The 16396-nt window shown below is 39.9% G+C and overlaps 1 protein-coding gene across 1 annotated transcript in view; it reads right to left on the bottom strand.

Annotated features, from left to right (window-relative positions):
* The window catches only part of COL24A1 (collagen type XXIV alpha 1 chain), a 259353-nt gene that overhangs the window by 170029 nt on the left and 72928 nt on the right, over nt 1–16396 (bottom strand). The window contains exons 12-14 of the mRNA XM_054980368.1: nt 12800–12853; nt 11069–11113; nt 7890–7943 (exon numbers count right to left, since the gene is read on the bottom strand). Of these exons, the coding sequence (XP_054836343.1) occupies nt 7890–7943; nt 11069–11113; nt 12800–12853 (153 nt within the window). The remainder of the gene's footprint in view (nt 1–7889; nt 7944–11068; nt 11114–12799; nt 12854–16396) is intronic.

Below are 16396 nucleotides of genomic sequence, written 5' to 3'. Positions count from 1 at the left end.
GTGATCTGTTGGAATGGTCATGGACTTCCAGTGGACAAGTTAAATCAGTTTGCTTATAACACATCTTAATACCCTGAACTACCCATCTGGCAGCTGTCTAAGAAGTAGCCTTTTCCCCTTATTTGGGCCTAACAAAACAAAAAGTTGGACCTCCAACCTGAATAGTACCATACGGTTTAGGTAAAAGAGTATGGCCCTTCTTATGTCCAAGATACGGAACATCCTCTCCGCCTTGGACATCAGAGAAGGGAAAAACAAAGGGAGCATTAATTCCTACGAGTTATAGAATTTGAAAACTATCTTTGGTAGAAATTCCAAGCTAAGTCTCACCACCACCAAAGGTGAATCCAGGCGCAGTGCTGCTAGTTCACTTACTGTCATGGCGGAAGTAATAGCTACAAGGAATGCCACTTTAATTGAAAGGATCCTTAAGGGACAAATGCCTAGAGGATCAAATGGTTAGCCATCAATCCTGCCTGCACCAGCTGCAATAACCACTGTGGTACAATCCAAGCGACTGGAGGAAACATGTTCTGAAGACACTTTAGAAATTGTTTAGACATATAATGTGAGAAAACTATCTTTTTGCCTACAGGGGAATGAACTACTGAGATTGCAGCCAGATATACTTTAATAGAAGAAAAAAGAAGCCTGGTTTTAGACTCAACAGATATTCCAGAACAGAGGCTAAAAGACACATATAGGGATCAAGGCCTTTACTCTTGGACCACCCTACAAATTTATGAGCCTAAGATTTCCTAGTGTTAGGTTTTCTAGCATTCAGTATAACTTCTGCTACTCCCTGAGGAAGACCACTTACTGCAGGATTAGCCATGCTGTCATTATGAGTCTGGTTATGTCATGATACCTCAACTCCTCAGTACAGCAGGAGATCCATTACCAATGGTAAGTGTTGAAATTTGCTCTTGGCCATGAGAAAAAGTTTGTGAAACCATGCCTGACATGGCCAAAAAGGCGCCATTACTATGCAAGTCATCTGTTCCAAATATATTTTGCTGATGGTGCAAGCTATGAGGGGTATGGGTGGGAAGGCATAAAATAGGTACCCTGACCACGTTAACTGGAATACTTCTCCCAGGGACCATGTGTCCATTCCCCCTCTAGAACAGAACAATGGAGCCTTTCTGTTCTCTTCTGTCACAAATAGGTCTACATCCAGGAATCCCTATTGTTGAAAAATTGGTTGTATACATGACTCTTTCAGTGATCACCAGTCGTGAGTGGAAAAACCTAGCCTGCTCAGCCTGTCTGCAATGAAATTGGATATCCCTGGGATGTGAATGGCCTGGAGGAAGACATTTGTTACACTGGCTGTTCTCAGACTGACATGGACTCTAGGCAGAGGGTCCTTGGTATAGTGCCTTCATGATTGTTTATGTAGAACATGGTTGTATAGTTGTCCATGAGTCTTTGGACATTTGTTTTGCACAACATCTACAAAGGAAATAAGCACATAACGAACCACCCTCATTTCTAATACATTGATATGTAAACTTTTTTTCTCCCTTCAGTCCAGTACTGAGGGTTGTGAGATGCTCACAATGTGCCCACCAGCCTTCCATCGAAACATCTGTGGTAACTGTGGCTTCAATTTTTGAAGAACCAAACTGAACCCCTTTAAGTAGATGGGCATCTGATAACCAGCAGTGCAGTGATTAAATAACCACTCTAGGAATGGAATACTTTCTATTCTCAGTGTGTAGTGTGGGGTTATGGACAGATAGAAACCATAGTTGTAGGCCCCTCATATGTAACCTTGCCGGGGAGGGTCACAGCTTTCGTCGCATCCATTTGACCAAAAAAGCTTTTTAATTTTAAGTGTGAATTGGAAACTACAATTTATCATGGATTTGACTAGAGTCTTTAGTTTTCATGCTCTCTCCAGCAGGAGAAAAGCTTTACTTAAAGAAAAGTCTAGTAATGTGCCAATAAATAGCACTCTTCTAAAGGAGTTGAGGTTGGATTTCTTAAAATTAACCACCAACTATCAATTAACCAAAACACTGACATGTCTCTAAAACCAGGTTTGTGTGTTTCTGTGAGGCTTCCTTAGAATGGGCAAAAAATCAACCAATCATCTAAATATAGGTAAATAGAACAACCTCTAGTTCTCAGGTGTGCCACTACTACAGCCATGCACTTGGTAAATAATAACGTTAATAATAACATAATAACATTAGATTTATATACCACCCTTTAGGAAATGTAATGCCCACTCAGAGCAGTTTACAAAGTGTTATTATTATCCCCACAACAAACACCCTGTGAGGTGAGTGGGGCTGAGAGCTCCAGAGAGCTGTGACTAGCCCAAGGTCACCCAGCTGGCTTCAAGTGGAGGAGTGGGGAATCAAACCTGGCTCTCCAGATTAGAGTCCCACACTTTTAACCACTACACCAAACTGGTGTACAGCTCCAAACTCGGAGATGTAGCTAGTCCGAATGATAGGACCTGATGTGGTCTCCCCAAACTGAAATCTTAGACATTTCCTGTGGGTTGGGTGGATTAAGATATGAAAATAAGTGTCTTTAAGGTCCAGTAATGCAAACCAAGAGGCATGGGGCAGCAACTGTAGCACCATATTGAGTGTTACCATTCTAAATTTATGTACTCTGACCATCTTGTTCAAATCCCTAAAGTCTAGTATGGGTCTAAAGCCCCTATTCTTCTTGAGGACTAAGAAGAATCTTGACTAAAACCCTAGTCTAGGTTCGAATGCTGGAACTCATTGTACAGCACCTTTTCCTAGCAACGTTGACAACTCATTGTCATTGTCAACTCATTAGCCAGCTCAGGTAAGGTATCTTGAGTAGATTTACAAGGAAGCCTCAGACACAGGGAACTGTTAAAACTCAATTTTATAACCTGATAATTTCTCATATCCAAATATCTATAGTGATGGACACCCAAGCTGCATAATAGTGGGTCAATCTATCACCAAAAATAACAGATTCCCTTTGTGTTAGGCAGAATTGCTTCTGACTTTGGCTCAGATCCTTGCTCCCAGCTGATGAAACACCTTATCTCAGTTTATGAGTGGGCTTATGCCTCTGATGCTGCCCCTGAGCAACAAGTGTCAAGTGACTATGAGGATACTGCTGCTGATAGGGTTGGTATCTGGAGTAGCAACCTCTATACTGCTGCTGTTGCTGCTGTCCATAGAAGGGTCGAGAACTTGATTGTTAAGGGGATAGTAACACTCGATAGGATCTCACAGTCCTTCCACTTTTTGGATAAGTACTCATCCATTTTTGAGAATAACGTTTCACTCTCAAATGGTAAATCTTCCACCTTGCTTATCATCTCAATCAGTAAAACCATAGACTGGAGTCATGCATGCCTCCAAAGAACTACTGCTGATGCTAGAGTCCTAGTGGAAGAGTTAGCCACATGTCTTCCAGCATTTATTTGCTATTTAGAGAGCCTGATCACTTCCTCTTGAATCACTTTGACTTGAAACTACTGGTCCTGTGGCAGATGTTCGTTATATGCCACCAGCTTATTCCAAAGAAATATCTGGAAAGCCCCCATAATAGCAGCATAATTAGCCATTTTTACGTTGAGGGCCACAGCCATATAGACTTTCCATCCCAGGCTATCCAGCTTCTTTCCTTCCCTGTTAGCAGGCATAGAATGGTAACTTTGCCTGTTTCTTGACTGCATCTCCTCTGTGACTAATGAAGGCAGAGAAGGATGGGTGAATAAAAAGGGACATTTGTCCTCCTTAGTTTTATAAAGCCTTTCAGCCTCTGCAGACATAGGGGGAAAAGAAGCTGGCTTCTTGCATAATGTAGACATCAAGTCTATGAACCACTCAATCATGAGGAAAGCAATGTTGGTTGGGTTCCCTATGGCTTGCCTGTGTCCAAGGATTTAGCCATTTGGAGCATCTGTTCGGCTATCCATGAGAGAAACAGGCTCCCTTTTTCCCACAGCCCCATCTGGTGATGGTTCAGGTGATAGACTTGGGCTCTTCTCTCCCAAGTAAGGCTCGGGGTCTAATTCAGGTAGATGAAATACCATGGAAGATTTTGGAATGGAGTGCTGTCGATGGTGCACCCTTGGTTGTGCAAGATCAGATGCGGATCCTACATCTGTAAGGTTTTGCTGTGGATCTGTAAGGTTCATTCCAATTGACTTCCAAAGGTGGATGTACTCCTTGATACCATGCTGGGCATTGGTGCAAACAGAAGCTTTGGTGTGGAATTTGTGCCCTAGATGGGCCGGGTACAAGGGTTCTCAGGATAACTCTCCTTCCTCTTCTGAGGAACAAGCCGAGCAGGAGCCTGAGTGGAGGGAAGGGGTATGTGGGGTCTCCACTACCTCCAAATCTCCAGTCGTAAGAACTATGATTTGCATCCGTGAGAACTCCTCCAATGTTTGGAGTTCATTGAGTTAGATTTCACCTTTTTCCTGGGTGGTTCAAATAATTCTAGAGTCAGCCCTTCTGCTCCTTCAGATCTATGCCCTAATGAGCTCAGAACCAAGGGAGGTGTCAGACAGGCCTCGTACCGCCTGATCTGATGGCTCTCTAGACTCAGAGCATTGTCAGCTTTGAAAAGCTGTTGAAACCAATGGGCTTGGAGTACTTGAGGCTCTTTGATGCTGTTGATCTGTGAGGTTGTGGGGTCCAAAGGACTCAGGGTGCCGGATGGATTTGGATCTGATGGGCTTGGTGCACTCAAAGTTGAGTGATGTCTTCAGATCTGAAATGGTGTGATAGAATCCAAGGGGCTTGGACCCTCAAACCAGCTTGATGGCTGGCGGTATCAGATCAAGTCGGTCAGCAAGCTCCATAGGGGCAGAGGACTTAGCTGGTTTAGCAAAGGGGCTAGTCACAGCCAACAATACTCATTCCCATAAAGTAGCCTTGAGCCTACTGGCTCTTTCTGCTCTGGCATTAGGGGTGAAGCTCTAGCAGTGTTTGCACAAGCTAACATGCTTCTCTCCCAAACAGACTAGGCAAAGAGAGTGCCTATTTTCATCATTTTCATATTGCACTGAGTGCATTTTTTAAATAAAGCCCTTTCAGCCATTTTGACCATCTCTCTATCTTCTTCTTTTGTCTAGATGAAGAATTAATCCGATGAAAAGATGCAATGGAGAACCTCTCTGACTGTCAGCAAAAGAGAGTTGATAGTGTCGCTTGTCCCACAGAGTAAGCTGTTTCAGTGGGAAACAAGCCAAGTCTGCACTCTAGGAATGGGAAGACGCCCCCTAGAGGAATGTGAAACTGCAGAACCTACCAAGTGGCAGGCCTGCACATGTATAATCCCTTGTGAGACTGCACAGAAGACTGAAAATGAAGTAAATAATAATAAATGGTGGTATTACACAAGTCCATTTGCATGCAACCCGTTAAAGCTTCTGAATCAAGGCTACGTTACTAATTTGTTTGTAGATCCCCATATTCTGTGAATTGCAGTCCTCCCATAACAGGACTAAAATGTAACAACAACAGTTTATTTGTATTCTGTTCTTCTGGACAGATTAGAGCCCATTCAGAGCATGGAGCCAGTGCAAGGACTGTGGGAAAGAAGCCAGTAGGATGAAGAAAGGCAAAGCAGTGGGAGGGGAGAATGCACAGAATCCTTAAAAGTCCTCCTCTTGTTTATTCAGATTAGAGATGGGCACGAACCGGAAAAAAACGACCTGTGCGGTTCGTGGTTCGTTGCATTTCACAAACCACGAAACCACAAACTTTCACGAACCTGCTCCAGTTCGTGAACTGGTTCATTTGGTTCCGGGCGAGCAGAAGGTCTGCAGGAAGTTCATCCCCTGTTGCTTAGGAAACAGATCAGCACCAAGCTGTCTGCAGTGACGAACCAAAAAACGAACCAAACAAACCAGCCTAAAGTTCATGGTTCGTGAAAACGTTACATCCAGGTAGCAAATAGTCACTTCCGGGTGAGCAGAAGGCCATTTCCGGGCGAGCAGAAGGTCTGCAGGAAGTTCACCCCCTGTTGCTTAGGAAACAGTTCGTCAGAAATGGGCTCTGACAAACCTCCGGTTCATGAACCACGAACTGGCCCGTTTCGTCATGAACTTTGGTTTGTATTTCAGTTCATGGCCATCTCTAATTTAGATTATTATCCCACTGCTAAGCAAAAGCCTCCATGTGGCCAGCAAACACAGGCATACAAAATCAAATCATACAAATTCTATGAAACATAATAATCATAAAACTTCAGGAAGTCACAACTGGGGGTGGCCAGACACTAAAGTCCCAACTATTCATTTTCGTCACTAGTTTTTATTCTAATTTATAGCCTTGAAGGGAAATGGTTCTGTATAGTGGATAGCAGCCATTAGTTCTTCTTCACAGAACCATCTGCTTTCCCATTACTCCATCTTTTCATCTTTCATCCTTCTCTCAAAGAAATTGTTAGCTGAAAACAATCTTTGAGCCTTCTTGTTGCCATTTCCCTGAAAATGGTCAAAAAAGTGATGCAGTATACAGAGTATACTTGGTAGAATTGCAACCTACTCCAATAGAACTACAATGACTAGTGAAGGGGGAAGTTATATGATCTTAAGAACGAAAGAATATAAGAAGAACTCTGCCGGATCAGATCAGTGATCTATCTAATCCAGCATCCTCTCTCGCACACTGGCTAACCAGATATTCTGGAGGCAGACAACAGGGCATAGGCTTTCCCCTGATGTTGCTTCCAGGTACTGGTATTCAGAGGTTCACTGCCTCTGAGTATGGAGGTTCCCTTTAGTCACCATGGCTAGTAGCTACTGATAGACCTGTCCTCCATGCATCTTTAAAGCTGTCTATGCCTCTGGCCATTATTATATCCTCTGGCAGCAAATTTCAGTCACTCATGTAAAGTACTATTTCCTTCTGCATGTCCTGAAAATAGTGCCCATCAGCTTCACTGGCTATCCTTGAGTTCTAGTATTTTGGAAAAGGGAAAAAAATTCTCTCTATCCACTTTCTCTAGCCCATACATAATTTTATAAATCTATATCATGTCCCCCCCTTAATCCTGTTCTCAAAACAGTCCAGCCACTTATTATAAAAGGAGGTAACATAGAATTGGTACCCACCTATATTTCCTTATATAAAATGTCAGAAATGTTTCTGCCACGGTTGTGCTTTTTGATATTTGAAACCATAGTACAGCAAATGTCATTTGCCTGGAAGTGATGGAAATGAGGGTGACATTTGGACATCTGTTGGACGGCACTCAGTTGGCTCAAAGGGCTTGTAGTAAATGTCTGAATGTTCTAGCATTTCCCTCTGGGTCTCTTAAAATCTAAATTACTAGCAAATGTCAACCATCCATCAAATAAACATTAAAAGCAACATGGGAATAGAAAAAGAATAAAGCCTTAATAAGAAAAACCCTCTAGGCCAATATCTAAGTATCTTCTCAACTAATAAAAATATTCTTTTAAAACTGCTTTCAAAGTGAACATATTTAAAGGTTGGCTGGTGAGACACATCAGCTCAGACACTGATAAGTTAAGCCTATGATTGCTAAATGGAATCTCTTGAGGACAACAACATTTTATAATTTTCAGGGCTCATCCACACCACAGATTCTACTGGCACTATGTTGGACACTGAGAGAAATTCACTGGGAGACCAAGGTACCAACTAGCACTCGCTTTTGCACCATCCGTTTTTTCAAATGCCTATGGTCATTGGTTTTGTTACTCCCCTCTCTGCTGTTTGGACTAGCAGAAATCAGCATAGGATCAGCTTGTTCCTATGTGGCTTGCAGGTGTGACATATGTATGAATAAACATAAATCATTTAGAAAACCTTACGTCTTGTAAATTACCATGTTTTATACTATAACAGATGAACAAACCCATTGTAAAATGAGATATATTGAACACATATCATCATACTTACAGGACTTCCATCAGGACCAGGGGGCCCTCTGTTTCCAAAATCACCTGGTAAACCCTGGGCAAAAAATACAAATAATCCCAATAGTTTTGTAAGGAATCACAAAGACGTCACTCTGGTACTGACATCATCACGCCAGGGCTGGGAGTGTGCTCGCGCAAAGAACCTTTCTGAGGTGAATGCCACTCCCCCCTCTTCCCAGGATCTGGTATTTTTCCAGACCCCATCTGGCAACCCTAGTAAGGTAAACTGAGTGTATGCAATTTTTTTAAAAAACCATGTTTATAAAAAAGGCATGCTGTTAAACAAAGCTTCCACCTAAAATGTTGAGGAGTTACTATTAGTTATGCATGATCTTACTCCTTGACATTTTGTGGCTGGCTCCGCCTCTTGTGGCAGCCATTTGATATTTGGCTTCACCTCCTGTGGCAGCCATTTTTTGGTTGCATCCACCATACTGTATCAGAATAGCAAAGGTGCCCATATGCTCAAAAAGGTTGGGGAATCCTGAGATAGGAGATTAGTAAAACACTGCACTATTTCTAGTGTGTTGGTCTTTTAAAATGACATTGTTTTAGAGCCTCATGTTCCAAACCATTTATGAATACTTCTGCTTCATGCAACATGAGCCACTTGTATGTAGCCCAGCTTTCCTTATGTTTGCTGCATTAACAGTTGCTAATGAGCAAGCTGCACATGAGAGCTTGGTAGGACTTTTGCTGAATGTGCACGAGGCTCAAGTAAATCCTTTCATCCTTTTCAATGAATGTTGCAATGGCCACTAGCACAGATGTTTTTTTAAAAAAAATTAATGACAGATATGTGATGATCAATGGCCAGTATAATGAAGAACAGAACCTCCAGCATGCCTTGCTTCCTAAAGGCATCTGGCTGGTACTAGGACAGACTTCTGTACTAAATGGACATATGATTTTGTCCAGCAAGGTAATGCTTTGATGACCAAATGTCCTCTCAATGTTCAAAGTTTTTAATCCGAAACTGTTCAGACATTGAGAAGTCACAGAAACAAAAACTGGGGTTTAGGAAAACATGGAACTAGCGGAGTTGTGTTTCTTGAACAGGACCCTGCAGTCCGTTTTTAAAGAAACATTCAAATGTAGTTTCTGATATGACATGGAAATCTGCTGTTTATATTAACAGAAGCCTTTGGATAATAACTCTGCATTTTGATTTACAGTGCAGTCCTAAGCAGAATCACATCCTTCTAAAGCCCATTGACTTCAATGGACTTGCACTGTTAATCAACTAAAAACATGATCTCACCCTTTCAAGAGTGCAACATATTTTATATATCACTATAACCCTTTGGGTATTACAAATGAGTGTTTGCATTAATATCACAAGATATGCTGCTTTAGCACATCTCAGGGAGGAAGTCTATTAATATTTTATTAGAAACTATGTGGCTGTTCTTCCAGTTTCAGTGAGTTAGACTGAAAAATTATGAACAACATTTATGAAGTATCCTACGTGAGACTGACTACAAGATATATAAATAATATATGTAATATATATATAATAATATATCCATAATCCATTTATAAGTCAGGACCCACAGAATTTATTCCCCTGGCCAAATTTAAGAATTGGAAAAAAATTTATATATATATATATGGCAAAAAATTTAAAATGTGGTAAAACCGGCCAGATTTCATGCAATGTATGTGTATAATGTGGAAAAGAAATTTGATACATATGCTTTGGATAACAGAATATTTTTATTTAATCATAATATACTTCCAGTATATTTAAAATGTTCATATTCAGCCCCTATAATTTTCTTGCTATAAACATTTAATGTTTTATTCCACTGTGTATGCCAACAATACTCAAAGTATTAATCACTACTATTCTACACTGCTTACCACTAGCACTTTTGCTCAAAAAGGATACTGTTTTAATCTTACACCATATGAAATGGTAGCAAAACAGTGAACCAATATGGAGACAAGATAGCTTTCAAAGCATGATGCCTACATAAAAAAGAGAGAAAAATCAGAAAAGATCTCAACAGGTGCAAGGAAAAGTGGGTTGGATCCTACAAAAGTATCTTTCCATGCCTTCCCCTTTCCCCAGCAGATGTTCAAAAAGACATTGCCAGGAGACGAGTCCCTAACAGTGTAATCCTAAAACGAGTTACTCCAATCTAAGCCTATTGATTTCAGACTTACTCCAGTTTAGACTGGAGTAAGTCTGTTTAGGATTGCACTGAAATGTAGTAAATCATGGTGGACTGTAGCATGAAGGGGGAATCATCATCACCTACCTCTTCCATTGGCAGACAAACCACAGTGGAGCAAGCGTTCTGCTCATGCAACCGAAGCTAGTGGCAAGATTGCCCAATTCCCATCCTTACTACAACCCACCATGTCTTGTGTCATTTGGTCCACAAGGCTCCCTCAAGCTCTGACATCAGCTTTCCAGGAGTATTTGGGGGGTAGGGGAAGGTGAGTGTTCTGAGTGTTGTTCACAGGATCCAAGCCACTTAACTGAAATAAACCCAATGCATTTCAAATGTAAATAAAGAACTACTTCAATGGCCAATGCTTATAGAAATCTCTTAAGCAGTCTACAGCACAGGACAAGCCTGGAGATGGCACGAGAGAGGGTGAACAAGAATAAAATAAAAATCAATACCCCACAGTCAGTAAAATCCAGTAAAACTACATATAATAACATTAAAATAATACACACAAGAAAAACAACAGTTAAAATGTAAAATATCTCAATTTAGTGAAAATTAAAATAGCAAAAAGTCAAAAATACAAATTAATCTAGTAGCAATAAAACACAAGCTATTAAACAGCAATGTAAAAACTCCACTTAAAAGCCCTCAAAAATAAGGCACCTAAAACTGAACAGTGATATGGAGAAAGTTCCCTATCATCAAAAATACACTATCCCTTATGGTAATACATTGGGCTCATTTTTTAAAAAAAGTCATCTTATCAACTGTTGAGATCCATTCTCCCTAGATTTTTCCCCTCCTTGCTCTTTAGCGTGGTCCTCCATGTTTTTGAGGCCTACATATACTTTCTTCTCTGAATTCTTACAGGCTATAGTTTTTAAAAAATGAGAGAGAAAATAGCATTTTAACTTAAAGGTACATTCAGTTAGTTTATGTGAGCAAGAAATGAATAAAAAGATATTAGCCACTTTACCTGTCTTCCCTTTGGGCCTCTTTTTCCAGGTAAACCTAGAATGCCCTGAAATGGGAAAATGTCACAAAGTTTAACTGTTGTAGTCAATGAAATTTTGGAACATTATGATATGTTGTTCTTTTCTATCATATTTGATGCTATTTATTTACAATCTCATTCATCCTTTCAAGTGTTTGAAGTGACTAAAACTATTTAATGTGTAAATTTGTCCTGAAGATAACTAGTTTCAAAACAAATATCAAAATTAAAACATATTCAACCCAACTCTGAGAAAAATCAGACCATTAATTAATATAAATCCATTATATTAGTGTATATTATAGTGTATAAATTAGTGTATATAATAGGGATTCCGTTAGCAAGTTTTAGTTGACCGTATGACCAGAACTTGATTTTGAAGTAGCGATGAATTGCACCAATGAGATTCTGATGCCGTAATTTTTGTGCCCTCATTTATTAGGTGATAACTAGAGGTGGACACGGACCGGAAAACGGACCAAAATTTAACATGGACTGGGCTGGTTTGGCATTCACAAACCGGCGGGGGGTGGGACACCCATTTTCCACTTACTCCATGGACTTTTTGCTGGTCTGTTGGTGCGTGGTCCATTAAAGCCTTCCCTCCCTGCTGGCAAGCAGCACCGGGAGCACTTTAACATTTAAATCCTGCTTGCTCCAGCTGACTAATGGGCTGTGTCAGCTGGAGCAAGAGGGGGTTAGAGCACTCCTGGTGCCACTGGCAAGCGGCACCGGGAGCGCTTTAACATTTAAATCCCCCCTTGCTCCAGCTACTGGTGGGCCACCAGTCAAGTGGAGCAAGAGAGAGCACTTCAACATTTAAATCCCCCCCCCCTGCTGACTGGGAGAGTGCTCCTGACACTGGCCCAGACCGACAAACTGGTTGGTTCATGAACCGGTGCTGGTCCATGAAAAGTTCGTGGTCTGTGGTCTGTGAAATGCCATGGACCATGGACCCATGACTGTGGTGTTTTCCTGGTCTGTGCCCACCTCTAGTGATAACTGTAAACTCATGTTTAGATGAATGCTCTCCCCGATTCTCTTCCTTTTTACGGAGGAAATTTCCCTTTCCAAGAAGGTGCATTAAAGTAAACAGAAAATTGAACTTGGTTGAAATTCCACTATTGCCAATTATTTACTTAAGATAGTTACAGTTGATCCTCATATCATCACTTGCATGATTCAAAAAGATCTACACTGTCTGCTACACATGATTCATATGACTTGTCATGCTATGCAGTCAGAACACAGCTCCATCTATATATGTCTCTAGCTAACTACTTGGTATATTTGCAGAAGCCCTATAATCTTAAATCAAATTGTCAACTGGATGTGTTGCAAAAGAGTATAATTATCTAGAAATAACAGCCCAAGGAAAGAGGATGCCCATTTTGTGGAAATCACATCTATATGCTTGACTAAGAAAGAAAGAGGGGGGGACCAAAACCCAACACGAAATATACTGACGATGCTACAAGGGTCAACCCAAACAAACTTGCTTAGGTTGACCCTTGAGCATCTACATGCTTGAACCACTTGGACACAGTCCTCAGATGTGTGGCTCCTTCCACGGTAAAGCAATTCCCTTTCACCTGCAGGTATATCCAAACGGTATCCCCAGTTATGAATGATCGGGTGGAAAACAGAATCACATTAAATATAATTTACATTTAAATTATATATATATATGCATAAATATTCTATAAAACATACTCTTTCTCCCTCAAGTCCAGGCAGCCCTGCCACTCCTGGGGGTCCAATGAAACCCTGAAAAGTGATAAACAGAAAAAAACAAACTGAAGTGAAGAGATATTCTTTTCCCAGAACAAAGTCACACTGTTTCTACACTTTCAGATTAACAGTACTAAAAGTTAAATGCAACTTACATGAGAAGAAAAACATGAACTAGGAATTTCTATTTCTACATGAAAATAACTGATTTTTACAAAAAGGATATACTCATATCTCATAAATAGCTCATAAATAACTATCTGGATGTCACTGTATATCGATCATCAGACAATACACTAGCAGTGAATCCGTATAGAAAAGACACCGATAAAAAATCTTTATTGCATTTTGGATCATTCCACCCGAGCCATTTAAGGACTAATCTGCCATATGGACAACTGCTTAGAGCTAAAAGGAATTCTACCAACCAGATTGACTCTGAAATTGAGAGTAGACGTATGCTTACTGATTTTAGACAGCGGGGATATCCCAACAAGGTCCTAGAGAGTGCCAGACGACGAGTGAGTAATACAAATAGGCAGGAGCTTATGCAGGCTAAGGAACATCCTAAAATCAAATGTACTGTATGTGTTTTGGATTACAGCACCAAAGCGAACCAGATTCGACGTGCAATTCTGAAATATTGGCCACTAATCAATGAGATTCCGGGATGCCAAGAACCTCCCCTAGTAGCCTATAGAAGAACGCAAAACATTAAAGATATAATTATACATTCGGATATGCATCCTAGGAAGGACAGTTTACATTTGCAACTTCCAAAGGGGCTACACAAATGTGGTAGATGTAGGCAATGCCAGTTATTATGAATAAAGGTGAACCGCAGGAACTAAATATCAGAACACTGCAAACATTTATGAATTGCAACACAGAGTATGTAGTGTACCTTTTGAAGTGCCCATGTGGTTTATTGTATGTGGGAAGCACTACCCGCTCCTTAACGGTTCGCTTGCATGAACATCAGTCCCGAATAAAGAATAAAGTCCTAGAGGCACCTCTGTTGCAGCATTATATAGAGAAGGTTCATAATGCAATGGACATGAAATTTACAATCTTATATAAAACGGAACAGAGGGCTTCAGAGAATGCTACAAGGGAGCTCAGAAGGAAGGAAACATATTGGATATTTAAACTTAGTAGTTTAATTCCTAGGGGTTTGAATATTGCTAATGATTATTCATGTTTTCTGGGTTGAATGGACTGTTTTTGCCCTCTGCTCAATGCTTTAGATCTAGAATTTTTTTTCCTAACTACATTTCCCTTTAAGAATTGGTTGCTGGTTAATTAGGACGTGGAAGGGTTAGCTATATCAAGCTTGTTAGAATACAGTATTACACAGTGATTATTGAATGGATTCGTGAATGAGCACTAATGTGAAAGATTTATGAGGGATTCATGTGAGTAATATATTATGTGCATTTTATTATGGATATCGTGTATGTATTTTAATTTATTGTGTATGTATTTTAATTGTCATATTTTAATTTTAGTGACTGTGTACTGTTTGATAAAGATTATATGAAACGGGTCACATAAGGATCTAGATAACCCATCGGAGGACCATACTATTTTCCATTGGACTCTACTTTACACAGCCATTTGGAATTTATATACAAGAAGGATTATTTCCATTTTTATTGTTATCTTCGCTCACCAGTTGGACTTTTGCTATTTGGGACCTGTGATTAGAGATTATGCTGGTTTGTTACTATGCATTTGCACTTTATGGACTAAATATGCAATAAACTTGTATAGCAGTGGTGGCACCGGCACTTTATTATCTTATGGTACCTGTTTTTAAGCAATTGTGTTAATGGTTTTCCATGCGTGGGATGAAGAATTATATGTATAAGTAGTTTTTTTACTGTGTGAATTATGTGTAAATGAATGTGTAAATAAATGAATTATTGGAGCTGGTAGTTAGGTATATATGTGGTTTTTGCTGCTACAATCATAGTGGTATGTGATTTATTCTCAAAGAACTATGGGGGAATTCTCAGAGTATCATTGACATTGTGACATAACTTCCAGGTGATGACATTACATCATGATCTCTTCCCCTTCTCATGTTCCACCCTTCAAAAACTCTCAGCAATTGCTGGCATGGGGCTGGCAATCATAGTGGTATAGCATTTATTCTCAAAGAACTATGTGAGATAGGCTGTGTTGAGAAAGAGTGGCCCAAGGTCACTTAGGGAGCAATTCTGAGATGACTCAGAAATAAGTCATCTTTTATTTAATGGGGCTTAATCCCAAGGAAGTGTTCTTAGGACTACTCAGTGAGCTTTATGACAGAGTGGAAACTTGAACTTGAATCTTCCCAGTCATAGTCCAGCACTCTAACCACTGCACTACACTAGCTGAATTTGTATGGTTAGACATGCCAATAAAATTATTTACATTCCTTGTCCTTACGTTAGTGTGATTTTTCACTTACATGAATTATTCCAGCAAGCAAATCTTCTCACAACTAGTCTACTGACTTTTAAAAGCAACCAGGTTTTTTTCCTCCAAATAAGTTATCATATTTATACTTCCAATAGATACTTATTTTCTTCCCAATTTAGTTGACTATTTTGCAAATATGACACCAGAACAAGGAATTAATCTGTATCTCAAGTATTTGTGATGCAAAGTATGGAAAACTAAAACAACTGTTTTCGGTTGTGTGCACAGTACAGCCAACCAATAAAAGACGCTAAGGAAAAAAATCTGTGCAGATGTAACCAGAGAGACAAGCAAATGTTTATTTAGAGTCATCTTTCTGCAGTTTTGCCATAAATTATTCCTTTAATCCACAATCAAAATGAGTAGACATAATCTATTGAAACTTTGCTCAGTGGTGATACATCCATGTATCTCTAGTTTAGTTCTAACGAAACTCAGACTGCAAGGCTGAAAAAGACCCCAGAGAGTTGGAACCAAACAGGATTGACAACAGGAAGCTAGAAATGCCACAGGTTTAGCTTAGTTTACATGATTAAATTTGCAAATGGATTTCAATTGATAGATTAATTTGTTAAACCAATATGTAAATGACAGAAGCTTCTTCGGATCTAAAGTAATAGGCCAAATTCTGGGAAGGTGACTACAGTGTTCAATTTCTGTGAACATTGTTGATGCAAATACAACATTCTATCCATTCACTTTTAGAAGGCACCCACACAACTTTTTTAGTAGAGTCAGAAAATATGTTGCATCCAAATAAATGTGGCATCTCTCTGTTCATTCACAATGCAGAGTGAGGAGAGAGAGACTCTATAGAAGTGCAGGAGGCCAAGATCTATTCCAAAGATCGTACTGCCTGCAGAGATGAAATCAGAAAAGTGCCACCTGATAAAAAACATAGTTTTGCTAACCTGGTAGTACTTCAACATTCCAGTTAACTCTTCCTCCTCTCTTGACATCTTCCACCACAAAATAAATATGGCAGGCACAAATTCACTCATCTTTTTTTCTAGTCTATATACACTCCAAGCAAAGGTGGAGCACTTGCATGAATAGTTTGTGGGCTATGAGTATAAAAATGAAGGAAATCCTTCAATCCACCCAAACAGCAGC

The sequence above is a fragment of the Eublepharis macularius genome, chromosome 5 (assembly GCF_028583425.1).
Source record: "Eublepharis macularius isolate TG4126 chromosome 5, MPM_Emac_v1.0, whole genome shotgun sequence".
Lineage (NCBI taxonomy): Eukaryota > Metazoa > Chordata > Lepidosauria > Squamata > Eublepharidae > Eublepharis > Eublepharis macularius.
The sequence above is the reverse complement of the archived record's forward strand: the minus strand, read 5'-3'. Positions and strand labels throughout refer to the sequence as shown.